Source organism: Carassius gibelio, chromosome B23 (genome assembly GCF_023724105.1).
Source record: "Carassius gibelio isolate Cgi1373 ecotype wild population from Czech Republic chromosome B23, carGib1.2-hapl.c, whole genome shotgun sequence".
NCBI lineage: Eukaryota > Metazoa > Chordata > Actinopteri > Cypriniformes > Cyprinidae > Carassius > Carassius gibelio.
Genome location: NC_068418.1, coordinates 19967990 through 19988914, shown reverse-complemented (window position 1 = coordinate 19988914; position 20925 = coordinate 19967990). Strand labels below are relative to the sequence as shown.

The 20925-nt window shown below is 38.0% G+C and overlaps 1 protein-coding gene across 1 annotated transcript in view; it reads left to right on the top strand.

Annotated features, from left to right (window-relative positions):
- Positions 1-20925, top strand: part of LOC128011457 (plexin-A2) — a 198170-nt gene that overhangs the window by 153820 nt on the left and 23425 nt on the right. The window contains exons 15-22 of the mRNA XM_052593893.1: positions 1970-2106; positions 2898-3065; positions 4350-4443; positions 11386-11625; positions 11798-11941; positions 13049-13283; positions 14619-14761; positions 15081-15349. Coding sequence (XP_052449853.1) covers positions 1970-2106; positions 2898-3065; positions 4350-4443; positions 11386-11625; positions 11798-11941; positions 13049-13283; positions 14619-14761; positions 15081-15349 — 1430 coding nt within the window. The remainder of the gene's footprint in view (positions 1-1969; positions 2107-2897; positions 3066-4349; positions 4444-11385; positions 11626-11797; positions 11942-13048; positions 13284-14618; positions 14762-15080; positions 15350-20925) is intronic.

Genomic DNA, 20925 nt, shown 5'->3' with positions numbered 1-20925 from the left:
CAGCCTCTGCTAATTAGGGGAGCTGTGTGTGCACTTCAGTCCCTTCCTGTATGCGTTTATGCATGTTTGTGTGAGCGTGCGTGTTGTTTTTTTGCACGCCTTTCATATCACAGTCAAATATAAAAGCAGTGTGCTATCTCAAAAGCTCTGCCAAATGTTGTCGGACAACACAGTGTCCCTGAGCGGCCCACCAGTTGTAGAACAATATGAGGCGAGACCAAAATTGGTGTTAATTCATTTTTAGTCGATGCACATCTGAAGTCGGTCACAAGCTTTGTTTAGACACAGAGCTGTCTGTTTCGGGGTTTCTCCATCTGCTGTTTTCGGTCCCTGTGTATAATAATGGAAGAGAATTGGGAACTAGAACGTTTATTTAACTCCTTTTAAAAGCCTTTTATTTATCCTCAGACGTGTTTTTCATGAGCTCGCGTTACTTAGACAAGACTGGAAATGGCATTTCTTTTGTAGCGTTCGCTCTTCATTTGTGAGCTGAGCAGAAAGTGTTTGAGGTTTAATGAAGGACAGTTGTTATTTACAGACGTAGCTGTCTTTTGTAGAACAGCCATACACATCTAGGCAGCTTCAGGTTCAAAACATGCACGTCTTCAGCTGGTTCAGAATGCTGCGCTGTCATGTCTGTGCTTCTAGACACTTTACGAAATTAATTAGATTAATAAATGTTTCATTATATTTATATTACAGTACGTGCTTGTTTTTTTTCTAAAAGAAATTCATGCTTTTATTCAGAAAGGATGCATTCAGTTGATTATAATGGACAGTATATACATTTTAAAGTGCCCTATTATGGATTTTTGAAAATTACCCTTCACGCATTTACATTTGCATTACGTTTAGTCATTTAGCAGACGCTTTAATCCAAAGTGACTTACAAATGAGGACAATAGAAGCAGTCAAAATCAACAAGAGAGCAATGATAGACAAGTGCTATAACAAGTCTCAGTTAGCTTAATGCAGTACAAGTAGCAAGGATTTTTAAATCATATAATAAATTCAAAAGAAAATGGAAAAAATGATAGAATAGTAAAAGAATAGAGCAAGCTTTAAAAAAAACTGTTAGGAAATAAATAGTGTGTAAGTCTTAAAGGGGCATGTTTTTTTGTTTAGTTTTTTAAGAATAGAATTAGAATAGAGAGTGCTAGAGTCAAATAATGATGGAAAAGATGTGTTTTTAGCCCAATAAAAAAGTGAATGTAAACATCCTCAAAGTCGTACATTTTAAAGTACACCATGTATAAAGTTATTGTCTCGCAAAAAAAAAAAAAAAGAGTCGACTCTGAGTCATTTAAACAAGAGCAAATTATTTTGGAGTCCTTGAGCATGTAATGTAAAAATAAATGCATATTATAAGACAATGAGAGGGTTGAAGTGGATGACCTTGCATGCATGTCAACCTATTGTTGGGGACAGCCAAAACCTAAATATACACCTTTCATAATCCATAATGGGGTACTTGCTTGAAGACTTAAAAGATTTTTCAGCACAACAGTTTTTAACGTTGTTAATAAAAATTAATGTTTCTTGTGTCACTGTAGGCTGGAGTAATGATTGCTTAAGTTCATCTTTGCCATCACAGAAATAAATTACATTTTATAATATATACTGAATTGGAAAACTGTCTTTTTAAATTATTACAATATTTCACAATATTAGTAAATATTATTTACTGTATTTTTGATCATTTTTTTGATTTTGATTTGGTGAGCATAAAAGTTTTTTTTGTCAAAAAAATTAAAACATTATACCGAAACTAAATTTTTGGTAGAGTATTTAAATAAAAATTAAATAATCGTGATATATAATACTCAATACTGAGCCACACGGTTGGAACAGAAGATGGAAGAAGATTATTTAACATAAAAAAAAACCTGCTTCTTGAACTTGAAGTGAAGACATTTTTGTCTCCATCGCTTGCTTGTTTCCTACCCATCTTCTCTTTCTGTCTTTGCAGATGCCATCGGTCACAGGATTGTCCCCCAGTCGGGGTCCAGAGTCCGGAGGAACTAAAGTGACCATAATGGGGGAAAACCTGGGAGCAGGCAGCAGCGTCAGTGTGCTTTTTGGGAACCAGACCTGCGAGTTTTATGAGTAAGAATCAGCCTTATAGAGCTTTTTTAAGAAATGTAGCTTCTCAAAAATAAATCTACACTAAAAATATAATACAATAATAATAATTAATAATATAGCTTTATTCATATATATGTTCAGTTAGTGTGAACAGTGCATATTGAAGCTAATGTTAAAAGTCCCATACCTTCATTTACTGTACTCTTCACTTTCTACATGCCTTCTATCAATCAAAGAGAGTTTCTGATTATTTCAACTTCCTTTAAAAACACTTCCTCTAGATTTCCCCCAAGTTTTTAACTCTGTTTGCTCTTCCTCTCTCTAATTTTGCTAGCATACTCTGTATGTAAATATCATACCCCCGTCAGGTGTCTTCCTATATCTCCTCATTTTCCTCTCATTCTCTCTCCAGGATCTGTATTTAAAAATGAGGCTGATTGTAGTGCTTTAAGACGTGAGAGAGCGACAACTTTAATGCGATATCAGCTAATTGCAGATTGTTATTTTGCCCTGTGTTCCTGTGGAAGGCGGCGTTGCAAGTGTGTGCGAGGGTGCAATAAGTAATCGCTTAATGCTCTCTAATAGGCTGCAGAGGGAATGACTAATGCTCACTTTGCACAGGTAGCACTTTCAGTGAGAGCTGTAAGAAAAGACTGCAATTGAAAGAGAGCAGAGAGCCGCCCACTAGCACCATTCATATATAGTGTGTCTGAACAGTATGTCTAGCCATCTGTTATTAAGTTAAAACTTTGTGTCGTGCTTTGTCTCTTTCCAGAATCTGATTGGTTTGTGTCTGTTTGCTTTGTCCTCAGACGGACTATGATGGAGATCGTGTGTTACTCTGCCCCTTCTCTGACGGGTGTGGGGCCGGTTCAGATCAGCGTGAGCGTGGATCGTGCCCAGGTCCGAGAGAGCCTGACTTTTGAGTATATAGACGACCCCACCGTTCAACGCATCGAACCGGAATGGAGCATTGCGAGGTAAATGTACATATATGATGCAGTGTTTTAGTATTGGGTTGTGCAGATCAGCTAGTTTGGCCATATAGCTTGCATTGAAATCACTATTAGCAAACACTTTTGACTTTTGAGGCTGTTGATTCTCACACTACTTGAATGGATATCAGACACATTCCTGAAAGTAATTGATCTGATTCACTGAATGGAGTTCAGCAGCTTTGCTCAAGGCCGTAGGTTGTTGTGTTATTCATGAAAATTAAAAAAATGGCTAACTTGCATTCAGATAAATCCTTTCGTCTTTAAAAATAAAAAATGAACACCATGTCATGGTGATCATGTGGATGGCTTTATGAAAGTAAAGCTTTTATAAGTCACTTCTGAGATCTCAAATAGAACTGTTTCTTGCTGCTGAAGTCTTAAAATACATTTGCACAGTCTGTAGAGTATGTCTCATTTCTGACTGTAACTATTTAATGGACAAAAAAAAGAAAAAAGAATGTGATATCATAATTTTGGTGAACTATCCCTTGGTGTATTTCACTGTACAGAACTGGACTGATTATACAGAGCTTTAACATATTCATATCAAAGTATTCAGTATTCAAACTGAGACAGAAATAGAATGTGCTGAGAATGGTTATATAAGTGGTGCTGAGTTACAGGTTCATTGCAAGCTGTTAGAGAGATAGAGAAAAGCAGAAAGAAAGTATTTTCACCTGATCTAACACATAGATACATAACATATTATCATACCCACCAAAGAAACATTGTATTGTGCAAAGGTTGCTCTTTCATAGCTCTGAAGATGTAAAGGGATAGTTGGGGCAAGTGCCCCATGCTAGGGCATCAGTAGATGGGGTCACAATGCTGTATCTGTTTTACCAGAGCGCTGCACACACTAAACAGAACAGCATACGAGCGGCGCCTGGCTAATGAAGTGCTTAAGAGTAAACAACTGAAACACCTAGAGCTAGAGCTCCTCACCCATTCCACTCCCAGACGTTCGGCTCTTTTGTTGTGCTTTATCAAGCCGTGGACATTCCCAGAATGCTAAGCAGAATCACCGCTGCTCCTGTTCCTTTAGTGTTTTCAAAGATGCATCTAGTATGTTTGATTAAATCAATTGAAGCCAGTTAAAAGCTTCTTTAATCAGGACCTTCTCAAAAGCTTATTATCTTCTAAGCATCACAAAGAAGCAAGTTTTAAGGGCAATGTTTGATTCAAGTGGAGATGAGTTATTTCTGTGTCAAAGTTTTTACGTTCACCCTATTCCCATTCATGCCATCTTGTGTGTTTTTTTTTTAGCGGACACACACCTCTGGTGGTGACCGGGACTAATTTGGATGCCATACAGGAGCCGAGGATTCGGATCAAGTACGGCGGGCGGGAATCTGTAAATGTGAGTAGCTTCATTTGTGTTATCGGTGGTTCCTCAATTATCCACCCTCACTTTTGAAATGACCTTAGTTACCTGAGCTCAGGGGATTCTGGGAGAACGGCTCTCTTGTATGGGCTGATATCTCTCAGGAGCCAACATGATGAAACCAAATAATCTCAGTTTGAGATGCGAGATGTTGGGGATGCACAACCTTAGGAAGTGGGATGCTTTGTATGCAGGTTTGAGTTAATTAGCGGTGACTTTCAGAAGAGAGAGGATCACAGTATCTGTGCGCTACCTTTTTTGGGATGCATTAGACTAATTTCTGTCTTTTCTGTTGACCCACGGAGGTGGGATCCGTCGTGACTCAATGCCACAGCTCCAGAAATCTCATATGTCTCCTACCCACAAGCCTCTGCGTGACCTCTTTTTCAAGCTGTGTATCTGTAATTTCGACTAAGTACCCTGCTGAATTATTCAGTCTGGCAAAGTGATGCGGATGAGGCATTTAATGTGAGCATTTTACTCTGCTCATACCACCTTTGTTGAACTAGAATTTTTGAGCATTATTTGCAGAATCCAGCATAAAATCAGCTTGATACAATGTGCTATTGGTGAATTGTGGCCAGTTAAAAAGGGTTGTATTTGTTAATGGGTTTTAAAGGAAGATGAACTGCAGACAGAACGGCTTGGTCAGCATAAAGACATTCCAAAATTAATAAGGCCCAAGGGCTGAGGAGTCAGTACAAATTCAATTTACTTGCCTCTGCAGGGGGTCCAAGTTTAATTAATGGAATAGGATTGGTCGGTGTGGTCAGACAGAAAGAAAGCCAGTGGCGTCTCGTATCTTCTATTGTATTGTATTATCCTGCTTTGATTCATTTGTATTATTTTGTAAATTTAAAGTATATGTTTGTACACGTGTATATATATATATATATATATATATATATATATATATATGCATTTAACACACTTACCCCACCCTAGACCTACAGTAAGTGGGTCACATGATTTACATTTTTGTGTGAACAATTCCTTTAAAGTAAACGAGAGAGGATGGAAAATGCCCATAATGAAACTAAATTAAGAGCCAAAAAGTACAAATGTACAAAAGGTCTCTGCCTGTTTGCATATCTTCAAGCAATATATGTGTATAACTTTTTTCAAGTGTGGAAGTGTTCAGAAAAGCACTAATCACACATTCTCTGCCTTCACCGAGGTGAAAGCAAACTGCTATAGTCGTCCTTTCTCTGTTCCCAATAGCATAACTGCACTTCAGTCCCCAGCTGTACAGATGTACCCGTGTGCGGGTAGTTCTCCTGGAAGTCACTTTTAGTAAAAGAGATGCCGACTGCGCAATGAGGAGTGACAGAAGCCCCGCATTCCTCCACGCTTCACAGAGCCCAGAGCTCTTAAAGGGACTCCTGAAATATGTTGTGTGGGCGCCGTCTGATGTGTCAGGTGCTAGTGCTGTCTCTTTCTTTCATTCACTTTCTTACTTTTTACAAACCTCTGTTTTTTTTTTGAAAAAAAAACAGAGGTAGACAGAGAAAGGTTGGCTTTCGCCTTTTAGGCATGATCACCAAAGACTCAACTGGCTTTAATTCCCTGCATTTTTATAACATATTTATTTTTTCATCCCCCGTTTTCCTCTGTATTTTTGGGGAGGGAGATGGGGAACAAAACAGCCGCAGAGTCTGGCAATCAGAGCCGAGCACCTGTCAAGGCAGCCTTCAAACTGTCATTTGCCTCCTCCCCAAATTGCTTCTCTTCCTCCTCTCCTCCCCTCCCGTTACCTGGCGGGGTTCTCAGAAGCCGAACGACCAGCAGACAATTGCCTTTGTGCATCCTGCTGTACCTGTCACCAACCCGCAATTGAGACATTAATCATTTTCCTGATTATAGCTAAAAGATTAGTTTTTCTACCTTTGTCTTCTCTCGAGGAGGAGAAGAAGAAGAAAAAAAACGCTTGACACGTGCACCGGCGGAGAGATTCGGTAATGAAGTCTGGAGATGGATTTCTAAAGCATTGCGCGCCGCTATCTGAGCCCGATCAAAAAGGCACTTCAGTTTTTTCCTTCTAAAACGAAGCGATCAGACGCTCCCACCAATCAGTGTCAAAGACCTCCCCAGATACCTCGGATAAGAGTGCGCTTGCAAAAAAAACAACATGAAGAACATGAACTATGGATGATAAAAGCATCTTAGCATTTAACAGAGCCAAAGGCATTTTTCTACAGTCATGCAGATGCTTATAGTTGTTCTACATTCACCCTTATTTCCAGCCGTCTAATTTTTTGCCATTGTATGGTTAAATGCGCATGTACTTGAAAAACGAAGGGCATAATTCAGAGCTGGTGGGCAGCTCTGCTCCGTCGTTACCATCTCCTATGTCAGTTTGCAGTTATTTAGTCTAAAGGTATTTGCACACTGTAAAAATCCATGCACACTTAGTTCAAGAAATTTCTTTTTATTAAGTGGCTCCAGTATCACTAGCAAAGGATTGGATGGACTTGATATTTCTAGAGACAATAAAATCATCCTGAAGACTTTTTCACAACTGATTAATTAAAACACATCTGACTCAGTGTGCAAGGTTTCTGTGAGTGACAAATTTTTAATTTGTAATATTAATTAAAGGTGCAATAGGTGGTTGTCTTCAGAAACATTCTCTTCACCTCCCGATAGCAATCATAAAGTGGTCTAAATGTATTTATCTGTATTTATGTATTCTGTTGAAGGTGTAGGACCAAGAAATGTTCGTCCAATCAAAATGCTCAGTCTCAGCATTACACACAATGTTGTGACTTTCGTTCCTGCCAGATGATGTGTGTGACGTGACATGCATGTATTGTAGAAATGCTGTCTTTGGTCAACTGATGTGTGTTTGTGTGTGTGCGTTCAGGGGCCGTGGCTTTGGACGGCGATTGCAGAGAGGGTGGGACATTCACTTTTTAGTGCTATCAGGCTAAAGTTAGCATTTTCCATTTTGTTGTGAAAGCCTGGCAACCCTGTTTCAGCAACTCAAAACCCTAACCCTAACAGCATTGACTACAGAGCCATAGTCCTATTTTTAGCAACCATTTAAAACCTGTCTTTTGTTTTTTTGAAAAAAAAACAAAAAAAAAACAGTTGAAACATTCAACATATCTTCTTTTGCGTTCCACAAAGGTAAAGAAAGTCATACAGGTTTGGAACAAATGACTGTAACCGATAACAAGATAAATAGGATGTGTAACTGATAACAGAGTTTTCATTTTTGGCTGAACTATCCCTTTGAGACATTAGTAAAATTTTCATTGAGTAACTTGAGACAGATTCTAGCCTGGGAGCACCAGCTCTATGCAACTCTTTGTCCTAGAGCAGAAGAGAGATGCTTGGATTCATTAGTTTAGGTGGGTAGACTTTGCTTTGTGCTGAGTCATGTGTCAGTCCATGGAAGAACCTGAATCCAATTATTTCAGATAGACAGAAAAGGATCCCAATTATTTCCACAGCCAAATACCTGCAGCTACTGCAGCCTGGCCATGGAAGGACAGGAGAGGAACTCAGATATTATTAGTCTGGTGCAGGCCCTGAAGTACAGCAAAAAAAAAAAAAAGAAAAAACATTTGGTTTTGACCCACTCAGTATCTGGATTTCCTTCTGCATACAGCAGGTGTTATTTAAAATACAATTAAAACCTGCTAATTAAATCCAACCATGTGGAAAGCTAAATTTTTTCCCCACTGTTGGAAAACTGATAGCTTGATGTGGGCGGAAGTGAGGAAACAAACTGGTACAGCAAGACAAAATGTGACAACAGCCAGTGCGTGCATCCAGCCAGTTTGAAACAGATGGCATGCAGAGGCAGCGCTAGGCTCTTCCAGGCCGTGCCAGGTTGGTTGTGGCCACAGCATCTGTCTCTTGACATGGCACTGCCACGAAAGGACAGAGAAACACACATACAGTTCAATCACATTAGACCCTTATATTGTCCTGCTAAGCTGGTGTTAAGAATGGCTTTTTAATTTAATAGCACAAAGGTTGACTAACAGTACACTTACTACAGCAACAATATCCCTGAAGTAGTCTGGTTTAAGTGTCTTGCCCACAGGGGTGATAGTTCATGGATCAGCGCTTGTGGGGCTCAAACCTGCAACCTTCAATCACTTAATCCTACATCATTTATATATCAATGCTCAATTGTTCTAATCAGAAATACAGCAAAAAAACGTAAATGTTGAGAAATAATATTGCTACTTAAATGAACTTTTTTTATATATTATAAAATGTGATTTATTCCTGTGACGCAAAGCTGAATTTTCATCATTACTTCAGTATTTAGAGTCACATGATCCTTTAGAAATAATTCTAACATGCCGATTAACGCTGTGCTTAAGAAACTTTTTTTATAATGTTTATAATAATCAAAGTTGAAAAACAGCTTAATATTTTTGTGGAAACTTTGATACTTTTTGTTTCATAATCCTTTGATTAATAAAAGTTCAACAACATTTATTTGAAATAGAAATATTTTCCTGCCCCCCTACTGAATTAAATTATTAATTTTTTAAAGATGAAAAAATGTTACTGACCAAAAACTTCCAAATATTAATTTTAAAACCTATTACACTCTGAAAAAGATCCAATGTAACAATAACAATGTTGATAAATAAAAAATGCTTTAAAGTAATCCATTAAAATAAATGCACAGATATAAAATGCACATTTTAATGTTTATATCGGAAGTATCTTGTCATTTTTCTGTATTCAGTGACTGATTGAAACTCCTCTAAGAATCAATTTTTCCACAATTTGACTAGATCTGTATTTCCTCCGCACCCTCTCAGTTACATCACATGGGGTGCTGTCTGTGGAGTCTGTAATGGGATTACAGGTTTTGATGACAGTGTGACTTTAGAGTTATTGAATCGCATTCATTTTTAACCAGATTCAGCCCCTCTGAGCTACAAGAGAGCTTCTGTTATCATGGAAACACTATGTGTAATGTAAAGTAACTACAGAAGAGATCCACGGTTGCGATGTCAAATGTTGTTCAAATCTACATGCTGTTCAGTCAGCTGCCTGAGAGTTGTAATTTTAGAAGCAACTTTTTTATGTTTGACTTTCTTAGAAAAATGTAGTAGGTTAGTTCTTCTATAGATGCTTGATATTTTGTGCTATTTGGGGATGTTCACAACTGGTATAACCACAAGGTTGCAGGTTCAATCCCTAGTTCGAGTTTTTAATGAATATTTAATGTAAAATAATCTTTCAGAGGTACAAAATGTTACCGAAATCCTTACAGAGGCTGTGTTTTGCTTGCATTTGTCCGTTATTGTTCTTTTAAGATCTCAGTTCGTTCCAGGAATCTGGCCTCGAGGACAAAAGCATTTTTTTCGTAATAAACCCCGTAGTGTTTACGTGTTATTGCACCGATTTAGAAAGCAAGTATAAGCCAATACCAGTTAATCACTGACAAGAAAACCATCTCAATTTCAGAATTGACAAATATCACTTATTATACACTCCTCAAGGGCCGAGTGAAGAGGAAGAGCAAAGGAATGAGGAACCAAAAGCTATGGAATGAGATGCACCCTCAATCTTGCGCAAATCAAGTTTGTGTGGTCAAAATGAGTTAGTATCGATTGCGGCTCTGGCTGCGAGGAGGAGGTGTGGTGCTCGCCGGTCCTGCCGTGCTTTGAAGATATTTAGCTCTAATTAAGTTTCTCCCCTGAGCGTCGGGGAGAAGAAAGAAATGAGATGAAAACCTCCCGGCACAGTCAGAGTTTCACAGCAATCAATTTTGTTGTTTGAGCGTCAGTGCTGCCCTCTGCTACTCCGAGGGAACGGTTCGGTGCCCGTGCACGTAGACTTGAGTGCATCCATCAAGTGTGACTGCTGATGTTTATGCGGTACAGATCACAGTTGTTGCACACTTGAGGCATGAGAGGGCTGCAGTTTGCATCATTTTAGCTTAACAATGTAATCACATTGGATTCGGGGATACATTGAGCTTTGCTGCTTGTGTTGCAGGTTCCAGTCAAACTCTAGACCATATTTGGTCTTTCGTTTATATGTATATTACAAAAAATGAAACCTCTATTTTTTCCGTTGTGTTAATATTTTCATGCTTCTCATTAGATTCTCATTATTGTAGTACAGTATTTCTTAAATTTGTTTTTTATTTAAGTGTTATTTTAGTATCATTGATAAACTATTATATTTTTGTTTCTATTTAGAATTAGTTTATGTGTGTGTATATATATATATATATATATATATATATATATATATATATATATATATATATATATATATATATATATATATATATATATTAGTTTTTTTCTCTCTTTTTATGTGTTTTTGTTTCATATAAAACTATATATTTTATTTCAGTTTTAGTTATTTTAGCACTTAGTTAAATTAAACTAAAAAGAGAAATGATGCCTTGGCAACTAGTTGAAATAAAATTAATTTGTGATTTTTATATTTTATTTCATGGTCATGTTTTTAATGTTTATTTTATATCAAGTAACATTTTCAGTGTATATTAATAACCTTGCTTTGCAATATTTTTTTTATTTTTTTATTTGTTTTACCCAAAATAAGACGACCCAGGCATGTTCCTGACAGGTTTTGCTGTTTCTGCAGCTCATTTCTATCTTGAAGAACAAAGTCTCATAATAATGTGTGATACGCTGAGTCAATAAGAAGAGTGTAATGTTAATGTTTATTCCCGATTTTTGAGTTTAAAAGGCACTCTTTCCTTTGTTCTCCAGCTCCGTTGTTGTCTAACAAAAGGAAATACATCACGCAGTCTTTTCAGTTCAATAAAACACTTGAAAACAGATGGTATCAAAGGGATCTTAATGGGAAAGAACTGAAGTGAGATGAAACAATGAATAACAATTACTCTCGAAAAATGCTGATGAAAATGAAGCATATTTCTCTCCGTCGCTTTGTCATTTCCAGGTGTGCAAGGTTCTGAACATCACGACTATGAGCTGTTTGGCCCCCTCGCTGACAGCCGAGTACAGGCCGGGTTTGGATTCAGTCAAGCACGCAGACGAGTTTGGCTTCATCTTCAATAATGTGCAAGCTCTTCTAGTGTACAACAACACTAACTTCATGTACTATCCCAATCCTTACTTTGAGCCTCTCAGCACCAATGGCATACTGGAACAGAAACCTGGCTCGCCTATCATTTTAAAGGTATGTTTATCCTCACGCTTGACCCTTTGACCTTAGAGCTGCAAATCAGACTGTTACTAAACAAGTATATGCAATGTATCCTGAAAGATCTGATATGTATACAGAGATATTTAGTAGTGTAAGCTTTTCAAACGTATCTAAACATCATTCATGTTTGCTGTGTGTGTATTAGGGTAAAAATCTGGTTCCTTCGGCCGCTGGAGGAGTGAAGCTTAATTACACTGTTCTGATAGGAGAGACTCCCTGTTCAGTCACAGTATCTGAATCTCAACTGCTGTGCGAACCACCAAACCTCACCGGCCAGTACAAAATCATGGTAAGACGTATGCAGAAATATGTGTATGTCAAATGTATCACATCCACGTCAAATCTGTCTAGGTTATCTGTTAAATATTTTTCAACCCAGACCTAAACCACTGTCAAAATCTGATTTCAGAAACATGTCTCAGTATGAACTGCATGTGAACTATCAGTGTTTTTTATTATTATTATTATTATTATTATTCAGCAAGGACTCGGCAAGATTCGATTGATCAAAAGAGACAGTAAAGACATTTAGAATGTTACAGAAGATTGCTATTTCAAATAAATGCTGTTCTTTTAAACATTCATCAAAGAATCCCAAAATGCATCAGTTTTAACAAAAATATTAAGAAGCACAACTGTTTTTAACACTGATCATTAGAAGAAATTGTTCTTGAGCAGCAAATCATATATTAGAATGTTTTCTGAAGGACCCTGTGACCAAGAAGTCTGAAAATTCAGCTTTGCCATCACAGGAATAAAGTATATTTTAAAATAGTACAAAAAAGCTATTGTAAATTGTAATGATATTTGACAGTATTGCCATTTCTACTGTATTTTATTCAATAAAATCAGCCTTCTTGACTTTTGTCAAAAACCATCCCTAAACATTTGAATGTAGATCATAGCTTTTTTTTTTCCTTTCTGCTGTTGTTGTAAAACAAAATAGTCTAATAATCTGATTTAAAAAATGAGTCGGATTTCTGAGAACAATACCTCATGTGTTGTTTTTTACATTCTTGAAAATCCCTTTAGTGCTTGTTTACTAGATCTGAGACCTGTGCTGTTGAGGAGGGCGTTAAATGTTCTGTTTAAACACTCATTATTTACTATTGTTGTACCGCTTGTTGAGACGCAGACCAGACCTTCAGCAATGCCACAGTCTTGTTGCTGTCACCAGGTTCCCTAGAAACAGAAAAGCAATTACCATTAGTGCTGCCCAAAACTCAGCACGCTGTTTGTGTATGTGTTTTTCTAAGATTTTTGTTGATTCAGAGAGTAAGGTATATTTTTACACTCCGTATCTCTGTGTGTGCATCTTTATGTGTGTGCATTTATTCTGGATTGATTCTCATGTGTGTATATATATATGTGTGTGTGTGTGGGTTTGTTCTCTCAGGTGCAGGTCGGTGGTCTGCATGTGTCCCCTGGCTCAGTAAACATTCTCTCTGACAGCCTCCTGACTCTTCCTGCCATTGTCAGCATCGCTGCCGGCGGCGGCCTCCTTCTCATCATCGTCATCCTTGTGCTTATTGCCTACAAGCGTAAATCCCGCGAGAACGACCTCACACTCAAACGACTCCAGATGCAAATGGACAACCTGGAGTCCAGGGTCGCGCTGGAGTGCAAAGAAGGTGGGAAAGACACGGACATCACCCTTTCACTATGTAGTGTTATTGATTATTTGTGTTCGTTTGAGAGAAAATAATCTCATGTTTCGTTACAAGCACACAACATGACAGTGCATTCAACTCTTTTAGTTAGAGAAAATGATTGTGTTTGGGTATTGCAAAACATCACAGGATGGATTTATGGATGGCTGAGAGATAAAACCGTTTCTTACAGACAATGCTGTAGAGAGACTGTCTCTGACCTACGGTTAGCTGGTCTGAGAGGATGAGCTCTGTGTTGACTGATTCGGGAGCCGCAAGGAATTTAAGATGCAGAAGTATTAAAGGGGCAGATCGAGTCCTGCACTCCATGAACGCTTGTGAGAGAGAGAGTTTAAGATGAGAGAAAAGGAACAGAGAGAGAGACGCTGGGCCGAGATGAAGAGGAGGCCAGGTGAGAGGAGACGATAGAGTGAAGGCAGAAGGAACGTTCCAGAAAAGAGAAATAAGGAAACGTGAGGAGAGCGGGAAAGAGAGATAGATAACTCCCTAAGGGAAGAGTGCTGCCCCAGGCTCTGTCAGAATGGACCCAATTAAAGACATCCCACCTCCAGTCTCCAGCAACAGGGGACAAGCACTTCAGCAGCCTGCAATTTACTCTCTGTGTGTGTTTGTGTGAGTGAGAAACCCATAAATAGAGAGAGGCTGAGAGGTTATTTTGGTTTGCTCTCTTCGTCTGCCTCCAACACCCTTCAGGAACTTCATATAAACCTCAAACTGGACAAAACTAAGTCTTCAGAGATGCTGATTAGCAGTTCAGCGGTTCAGCTTTTGTTGTGTTTGGACCTTTAATGTGAACTTAAAAACCCCACATATTTCAAGTAAAAGTTTCTGTTCCAGTTCATAGTATTATATATTTGAAATAATTTAAAATAAGAAATAATATATTTTCCTTTCTAAATTCTTGTTACTACATAATTCTTGTTGATCTTTGAGTTAAATATTACTTGGTAATATTAATGTTATTGTTATTATATTAATTGTGATTTTCATATGATAGTTATTTTAATTAATATATATATTTTTTACATATATTTGAATGTGCTTCATGACTTCATGAAAATATATCATCAGCATGTACTAGTACAACAATAAATACTACCATGATGCACTTTGCATTTACAGATTTCAAATTTGATAAGAATGTGCCAATTTTTTCTCTATGTCAAATAAGATGGTTATTTGTATCGTTTGTTAAATTGTTTTTCTTCTTGATTTTGTGGCAAAACGTGACCTGGACATTGAACTGTGTATTGAAATTGTTCCTCTCCTTTTTTCTCCTCCCTTTTTTGTTTTTAGCTTTTGCAGAACTGCAGACAGACATTAATGAGTTGACGAGTGATCTGGACCGGGCCGGAATTCCCTATCTGGATTACCGCACATATGCCATGAGAGTGTTATTCCCCGGCATCGAGGACCATCCTGTGCTCAGAGAGCTGGAGGTGGGCTGCAGTCTATGTTGAGAGGATTATTTCATGAACCCTTATCTCTAACAAGTTGTCCTAACAACACATTTTTTGTCAATCATATGCAATCATACTGGATATTTAATATACCATTATATGGAACAGGATTTTAGACCAGTGAGCCTACCCAGCTTGAGCAAATGACCATAAAAATATTTAACCTGGTTAGGACATTTTTCTTGTTGCATGTTCTCTAGTTTGTATTCAAATGATGCATTATTTATATTAGACAGTTGCAGTTGGCTTATTCATTTTTTTTGGTATTTAACAGCAAAGTTGTTGTTGTGTGTTCCAGGTCTCTGGTAATGGGCAGCTGTGCGTTGAAAAAGCTCTGAAGCTGTTTGCCCAGCTGATAAACAACAAGGTGTTTTTGTTGACATTCATCCGTACGCTAGAAATGCAGCGCTCCTTCTCCATGCGTGACCGTGGCAATGTGGCGTCGCTAATAATGACGGCTCTCCAGGGTCGACTGGAATATGCCACGGATGTGCTCAAACACCTGCTGTCCGACCTCATCGACAAGAACCTGGAGAGCAAGAACCATCCCAAACTGCTTCTCAGGAGGTTTGCTATTCACTTTCATTTAATTTCTCCATTTACTTTGAACGAATACGTCACTAACTGAACTCAAAGTTTTGTTGCGTTATCTTAGCCGGGCATAATAGCTATATTGATTCATGATCCATAACTCTGCAGTCCCTCAGTACGGCCCCATTGTCAGTGTCACTTATCATTTGTGCACTAGGTTCTCATAAAAGATTCATGAGCAGCTCAAATCCACTTGTTTTTTCCTCTCTCTCGCTCTTGGCTGTCCTTTATGCTTTCCCTCCAAATTTGTATAGGTTTGTATTTGTAAGTCTGTCCGAAGCAAGGACAGTATCTGACTAGAATCTGAATCTTTATTGTCATTATACAAAAAGTACAATGTAATTACAGTACAGTATGTGCAATCCTATTTCAGTCAAAAACTAAGGTTTAAAACTAATTACTAAAATAAACAAATAAATAGAAGACCAATATGTGTGTGTGTGTATATATGTATATATATATATAGATATATATATATATAGATATATATATAGATATATAATTAGTATAATTTTCATAGTTTTTGAAAGAAGTCGTGCTATGTGGAATTTGTTATTTTTACATAAACCTGTACGGATTTTACTAGTTGGGCTTTTCCTGAACATCTTGCCCAACTGAAATGTATGGCTTAACTTTTCTCAAAGTAAGTTAAGTAAGAGTAATTAGTAAAGTAATTTAAATACAATATTGATGATTTAATTGGTAATAGTAATTAATTACTTTTTGAAAGTATATATCCGTGTGCGTGTGTGTGTAAAAGAATAAAAATTAAGCACCAATATTTACATATTCATCAAAGTTGCAGCAGTTTTTGAATACACTACTGTGAATAATTGCAGAGTTCAGATTGAAACCAGATGGAATATTACACAAAAGAGACATTACATTCAGTGTTCATTTAGTATTGCAACTGTCCTGGGATATGTGCCGGGGTTTTTTTTTTTTTAATTTATTTATTTTTTGGCTTTTATTGTCCGCCTGTACCGCCGACCTGAGGGTAATAGTTCAAACAGATGATGTGCTGGATGGGATGAGTCTTTCAGAAGATTTAGACTAATAATGATTAAACAAAGAGTTGCCCAAAGGCTAAGCACAGTCTTTAGCTAGAGGTGATCTGTTCCTGCCGACCGTGGCGCTATATCAGCTATACATTACACTTTGAATATTTAAAGCAGACAGGCCAAACAAACACCACACCCGTTCCTTGTTTGCTCTCTCTCTCTCGATCTTATTGAATGATTTTGGTGTTTCGTTACGTAGCTCATTAGTAGTCACAGTAAATAGATGCAGGGGAAATGTGGATTACGCTGTTATTTAATGTGACAGACGCCGCGTCTCTCTCATTATCTGCTGTCATTAGGAACACAAAACGCTAATCCCCCCGTGCTGGCAGGCTGGGCCATGGGGATCAGGGGCCCGTGGTTTTAGATGACACTTTTTCTTTTCTTTTTTTTCTATGGGGGAATTTAGGAGATTATCGATTCGACATGCTCCTTTTGGTCTTGTTTGCAGATCCGTGTCTTTACTTTTCCAGGAAGCATCTGGAGAACTAGAAGGCTGTATTAGAAACCCAACGAATCTGTTGTGTTTCCATTTATCGTATCCTTCCTCTTTCACTATCGCATTCGGCCACATGGTTTCCTGTCGGTGTCACGGTTAAACGAACACCGTCGTTTCTGCAACTACTGCTGGTGTCCACTCCCTCCACATCGATTGGGCTCCATCTCACTAATTTTCTTCTCTGTTCCTTTAATAAAAGGCATACTGTGTCTCTCGCTCTCGTTTTCTCTCCGTCTCAAGCATTTTGATTTCAATTGATCTGTGTGAACAAACCCTGCCCTTCTTGTGACCTCTTTCTGTATCTGCTCCTCATCTTAACATTTCTCGGATAATGGAATACATCTGGAGCTTGTCCCACATCAGTGAGCGATGCATTCATTGGTGTTTCTGGATCAATCCGGTCTTATTTCCTGTTCTACAGATGAATTATGATTATAAGTGAAGAATTATGGCTCAAATTGATCTTTAAAAGCCATATTTAGGCATTCAGGGTGAGATTTTACATCCAAAACACCATGAATGTTTCCCTTTGACCCTTATCTCAAATTCCACTGTACTCTTACTGTGTCATTGAGGGGTTTTTGGATTGATGACAGCATTAATTTAACATGGCTGACAAAAATGTCTTCTGTTGCAATGGACAAATGTTTAACATCATGTACAACACAATCATTTTTTACATTGTAAATGATTATATTCTTGTTCTGAAGTAAAAAGCAACATTTAGTTTTTTTTTTTTTCTTTGTGATATAATACAGTAAATCATGCATAGTGCATTTTTTTCCCAAACACCATGCTTTCGAGAACCAAGACTCAATATTCAGCCACTTGGCCACATCTCCAACTGCCTTTTGCAAATTTAATAACATGTAAAGAAGCCCAAGTATTGCAGCATAAAATCATCGTCACACTTTGAGCTGACAATCATAACCGAGTGAGCTACTTTGATAGCGTGCGATCCTTCTTCATGTTTTTGAAGTAGGACCAAAGGACGTTCATGTGTGTTAAGAAAAATAATGAATGTCAAAGATGCCTGTAGGGCAGTTGCTTGCAAATGAGACATCTTTTAAGAATCAGACAATATCAACAGAGAGACTAATTTATTTTCATAAAGTGACCCACTTGCATTTAATGATAACCGACTGTGAAAAATAACAAGGGCCTGTCTGGTCTCTGTGGTCATCAGAGTGACTGTACGTTTCATTTCAAATCGCCTAAAGCTTAGTTGTCATTAATATTTGCTTGTCTTATTATGTTTTAATCTTTATTTAATTATGGAATATATGGAGACACAAGACTCAGACTTGTGGGCTTCTGGTTCCATGTGGATCGGCAGGGGAATGTTAGTTTTCAGTGCAGACTGATTCATCACTTCAGTGGGAAAGCCACAATGAATCAAATAGCAGTCGCGCAATGCATAAAAAGCTTTCAGTGGATTTTTGCCATTCTTTATTGACAGAGACGTTAGAGAAAAGACAGACTAATACATGGGAGAAAGAAAAGGGATGCTTTCGAACCAGCATCGCCTGCCACAGCTCTGCATGTGTAGTGCATGGTTTTTGTTTGTGTTTTGTTGTGGTTTAGTGCATCGTATTCTTATTTTTTGTCTAAAGTTGCTATTTTTGTTGTCCAGGTAATATTTGTGCTGAGTTCTTTTTTGGCTTTTTCTCAAGCTTTTTTGTCATCCACATGAGCACCACGACTCAATTTGTCAGCGCTAGTAGCCACTAGGCCACAACAGCAAATAATTTCTCCATGGGACTTGTGAGTTTGCTTATTTGTCTTCCGCTCCCTCGTGTTAATATCTCTGGAGGACTGTGGCTAAAAATGGCACGCCTCCATGGCCTCAGGCTCTCTCTTGCTGCTGTTTGTGTTTGTATACATGTTTTCACCTAATGAGATTTGCCGGCACACAGAGCCTCAGAATGGACTATTAGTGAGCCACATTGTGTTGTGTGTTACCCCTTCAGTGAAGCATTCCTTTCCCCGCCTTAAGACAAACACACACACACACATGCACGACTCATAATTACGCTGATAGCTAATAAAACCCTTGTGTTCATTATTGAAACTCTGTTAAAAAAGAAAAGCAAGCAAAAAGACAGAAAAATGCTGAAGGAAGAAGGAAAAGCACACTCTTTCTGATCAAACGGAGGCAGAATTAAACCTTGTGTGATGAAGTTGTAGAGGATGCAAAAACTCATTTAGGTGGTTAAATAGCCTAGCTACTATTAACTTTCTGTTCATTCACTCTCTCACCAGGGGATGAACAGGCAATATGTTTGAGCTTCCTGGTGAAAGAAAATAGTGATTCAGTAGCGACATAGTTTTTTTTTAAGCATCAAATCAGCAATGAAGATTGAAGATGAAGATGAAGATTGAGTTCTGTGGGTCTGAATTATACTTTGAAGCCAGATATTGACTCTTAGCCTCTGCAATATGAAATGTGTCGCTGCGCCAGAAGAGAGTGCCCAATTCCCGAGTGCATTTGAAAATTCCCAACCAATTTCACTTCATTTCCAACCATTTGTGAAACTAGTTTATGAGAGGCACTGAACCGGATGCTTCTAATAAACTAGGTTCACATGGATACTGCATTTTGAAAGGAAGTACATTTAGTTCAGTAACTGTTAATTCAGCCTCTGTTTGTAGGGGGTTTTTTTGCCCGTTATCGTCCATCATACAGTAGATCACTGATTGGCTGAGACAGGAAAGAGACAGGAAACACTCTGGCAAGACCTGATGCAACCAGCATCAAACGCACTGTCAGTGTAGTGTATGTGTATGTCAGAGCTCATAATTCACTCAGACTCACACACACACTCACTGAATGAGTGTCACACGTGAATCCGCGCATCAGTGCACAAATACACACTGGTTCCTCTCGCTCCTGCATCCAAAGTCCCTCAGCTCACAGGCCCAGAATAAAACAGGTAGGATACAAAGGAAAGTTGACAGGCTTAAAAGAGAATATATAAACATGACAATGTTTTGTATAGCCCACACGCAAACACACACTGTCCTTAAGAAGAACCACAGAATAACTGACGTTCTTGTCACAAGCATGATGACTTTCCTTCATTTCACTCCATCTTGCATCACTCCTTCTATTTCCCCTCCTCTCGCCTCTCTCTTATTTCATCTCTGTGCGAGACTGCCATTGATTTATTCACTAAAATGCACCATTATTAAATAAGCATAATTTGACAGCCTCGTTATTCGACAGCCATGGTTGTTCTTTCAGTAAAATTAGCATTTGTCATCGGTTAATGCATTAACCCAGATGGGTGAACACCTCAAAAAAACAAATGCAGTATAATGCAAATCACATCATCTTTATGTTAATGGACTCTTAACTCCTGAATATACAAACCTGAAACCCCTCAATGCGCTAATAACTTGTTTTTTTTTAAAGCAACCCATCCACTCAGTGGCCATCATGACTGTTTTCTATCATAGCTTCTGTCTATCCCCAAATCTGTATGTTATGCCAGTGAAATATGCCAAATGGGTATTCTAATTATAAAGACCATGTCTTCACCCACAGGTAGTTCGCCTCAGTGACTGAACTGTTCTAGCCAACTATATAGGGGGAAGGATGCCTTCTTGAATTTTATCTTCACTGTTTTTAAGTTGTTGATTATTTTATGTAGATACTGTATGTTTTAGCTCCTGCTGTCCTGTGCAGCATATCTTTGTTTTGCATGGTTTTGTGGCTTTTTAAGACAATGTGTCTGTTTTTGACATAAGAACATATCTTTAAACTAGGTTTAGGTAGATTTTTCAGCAGAAGTTTGTCAGTCACAGGAATAAATGGCATTTAAAATATATTAGAATAGAAACTAGTTATGTTCAAAAAAAAATTTTAAATAAATAAATGCAGCTAGTTGAGCATGAGAGATTTGTTTCAAAACCGGTCTGTCATCTCACCTTGGTCATATGAATATGCAGCGATTACGGGTTTATCCCCATCCAGACCTGACCTCTATTAA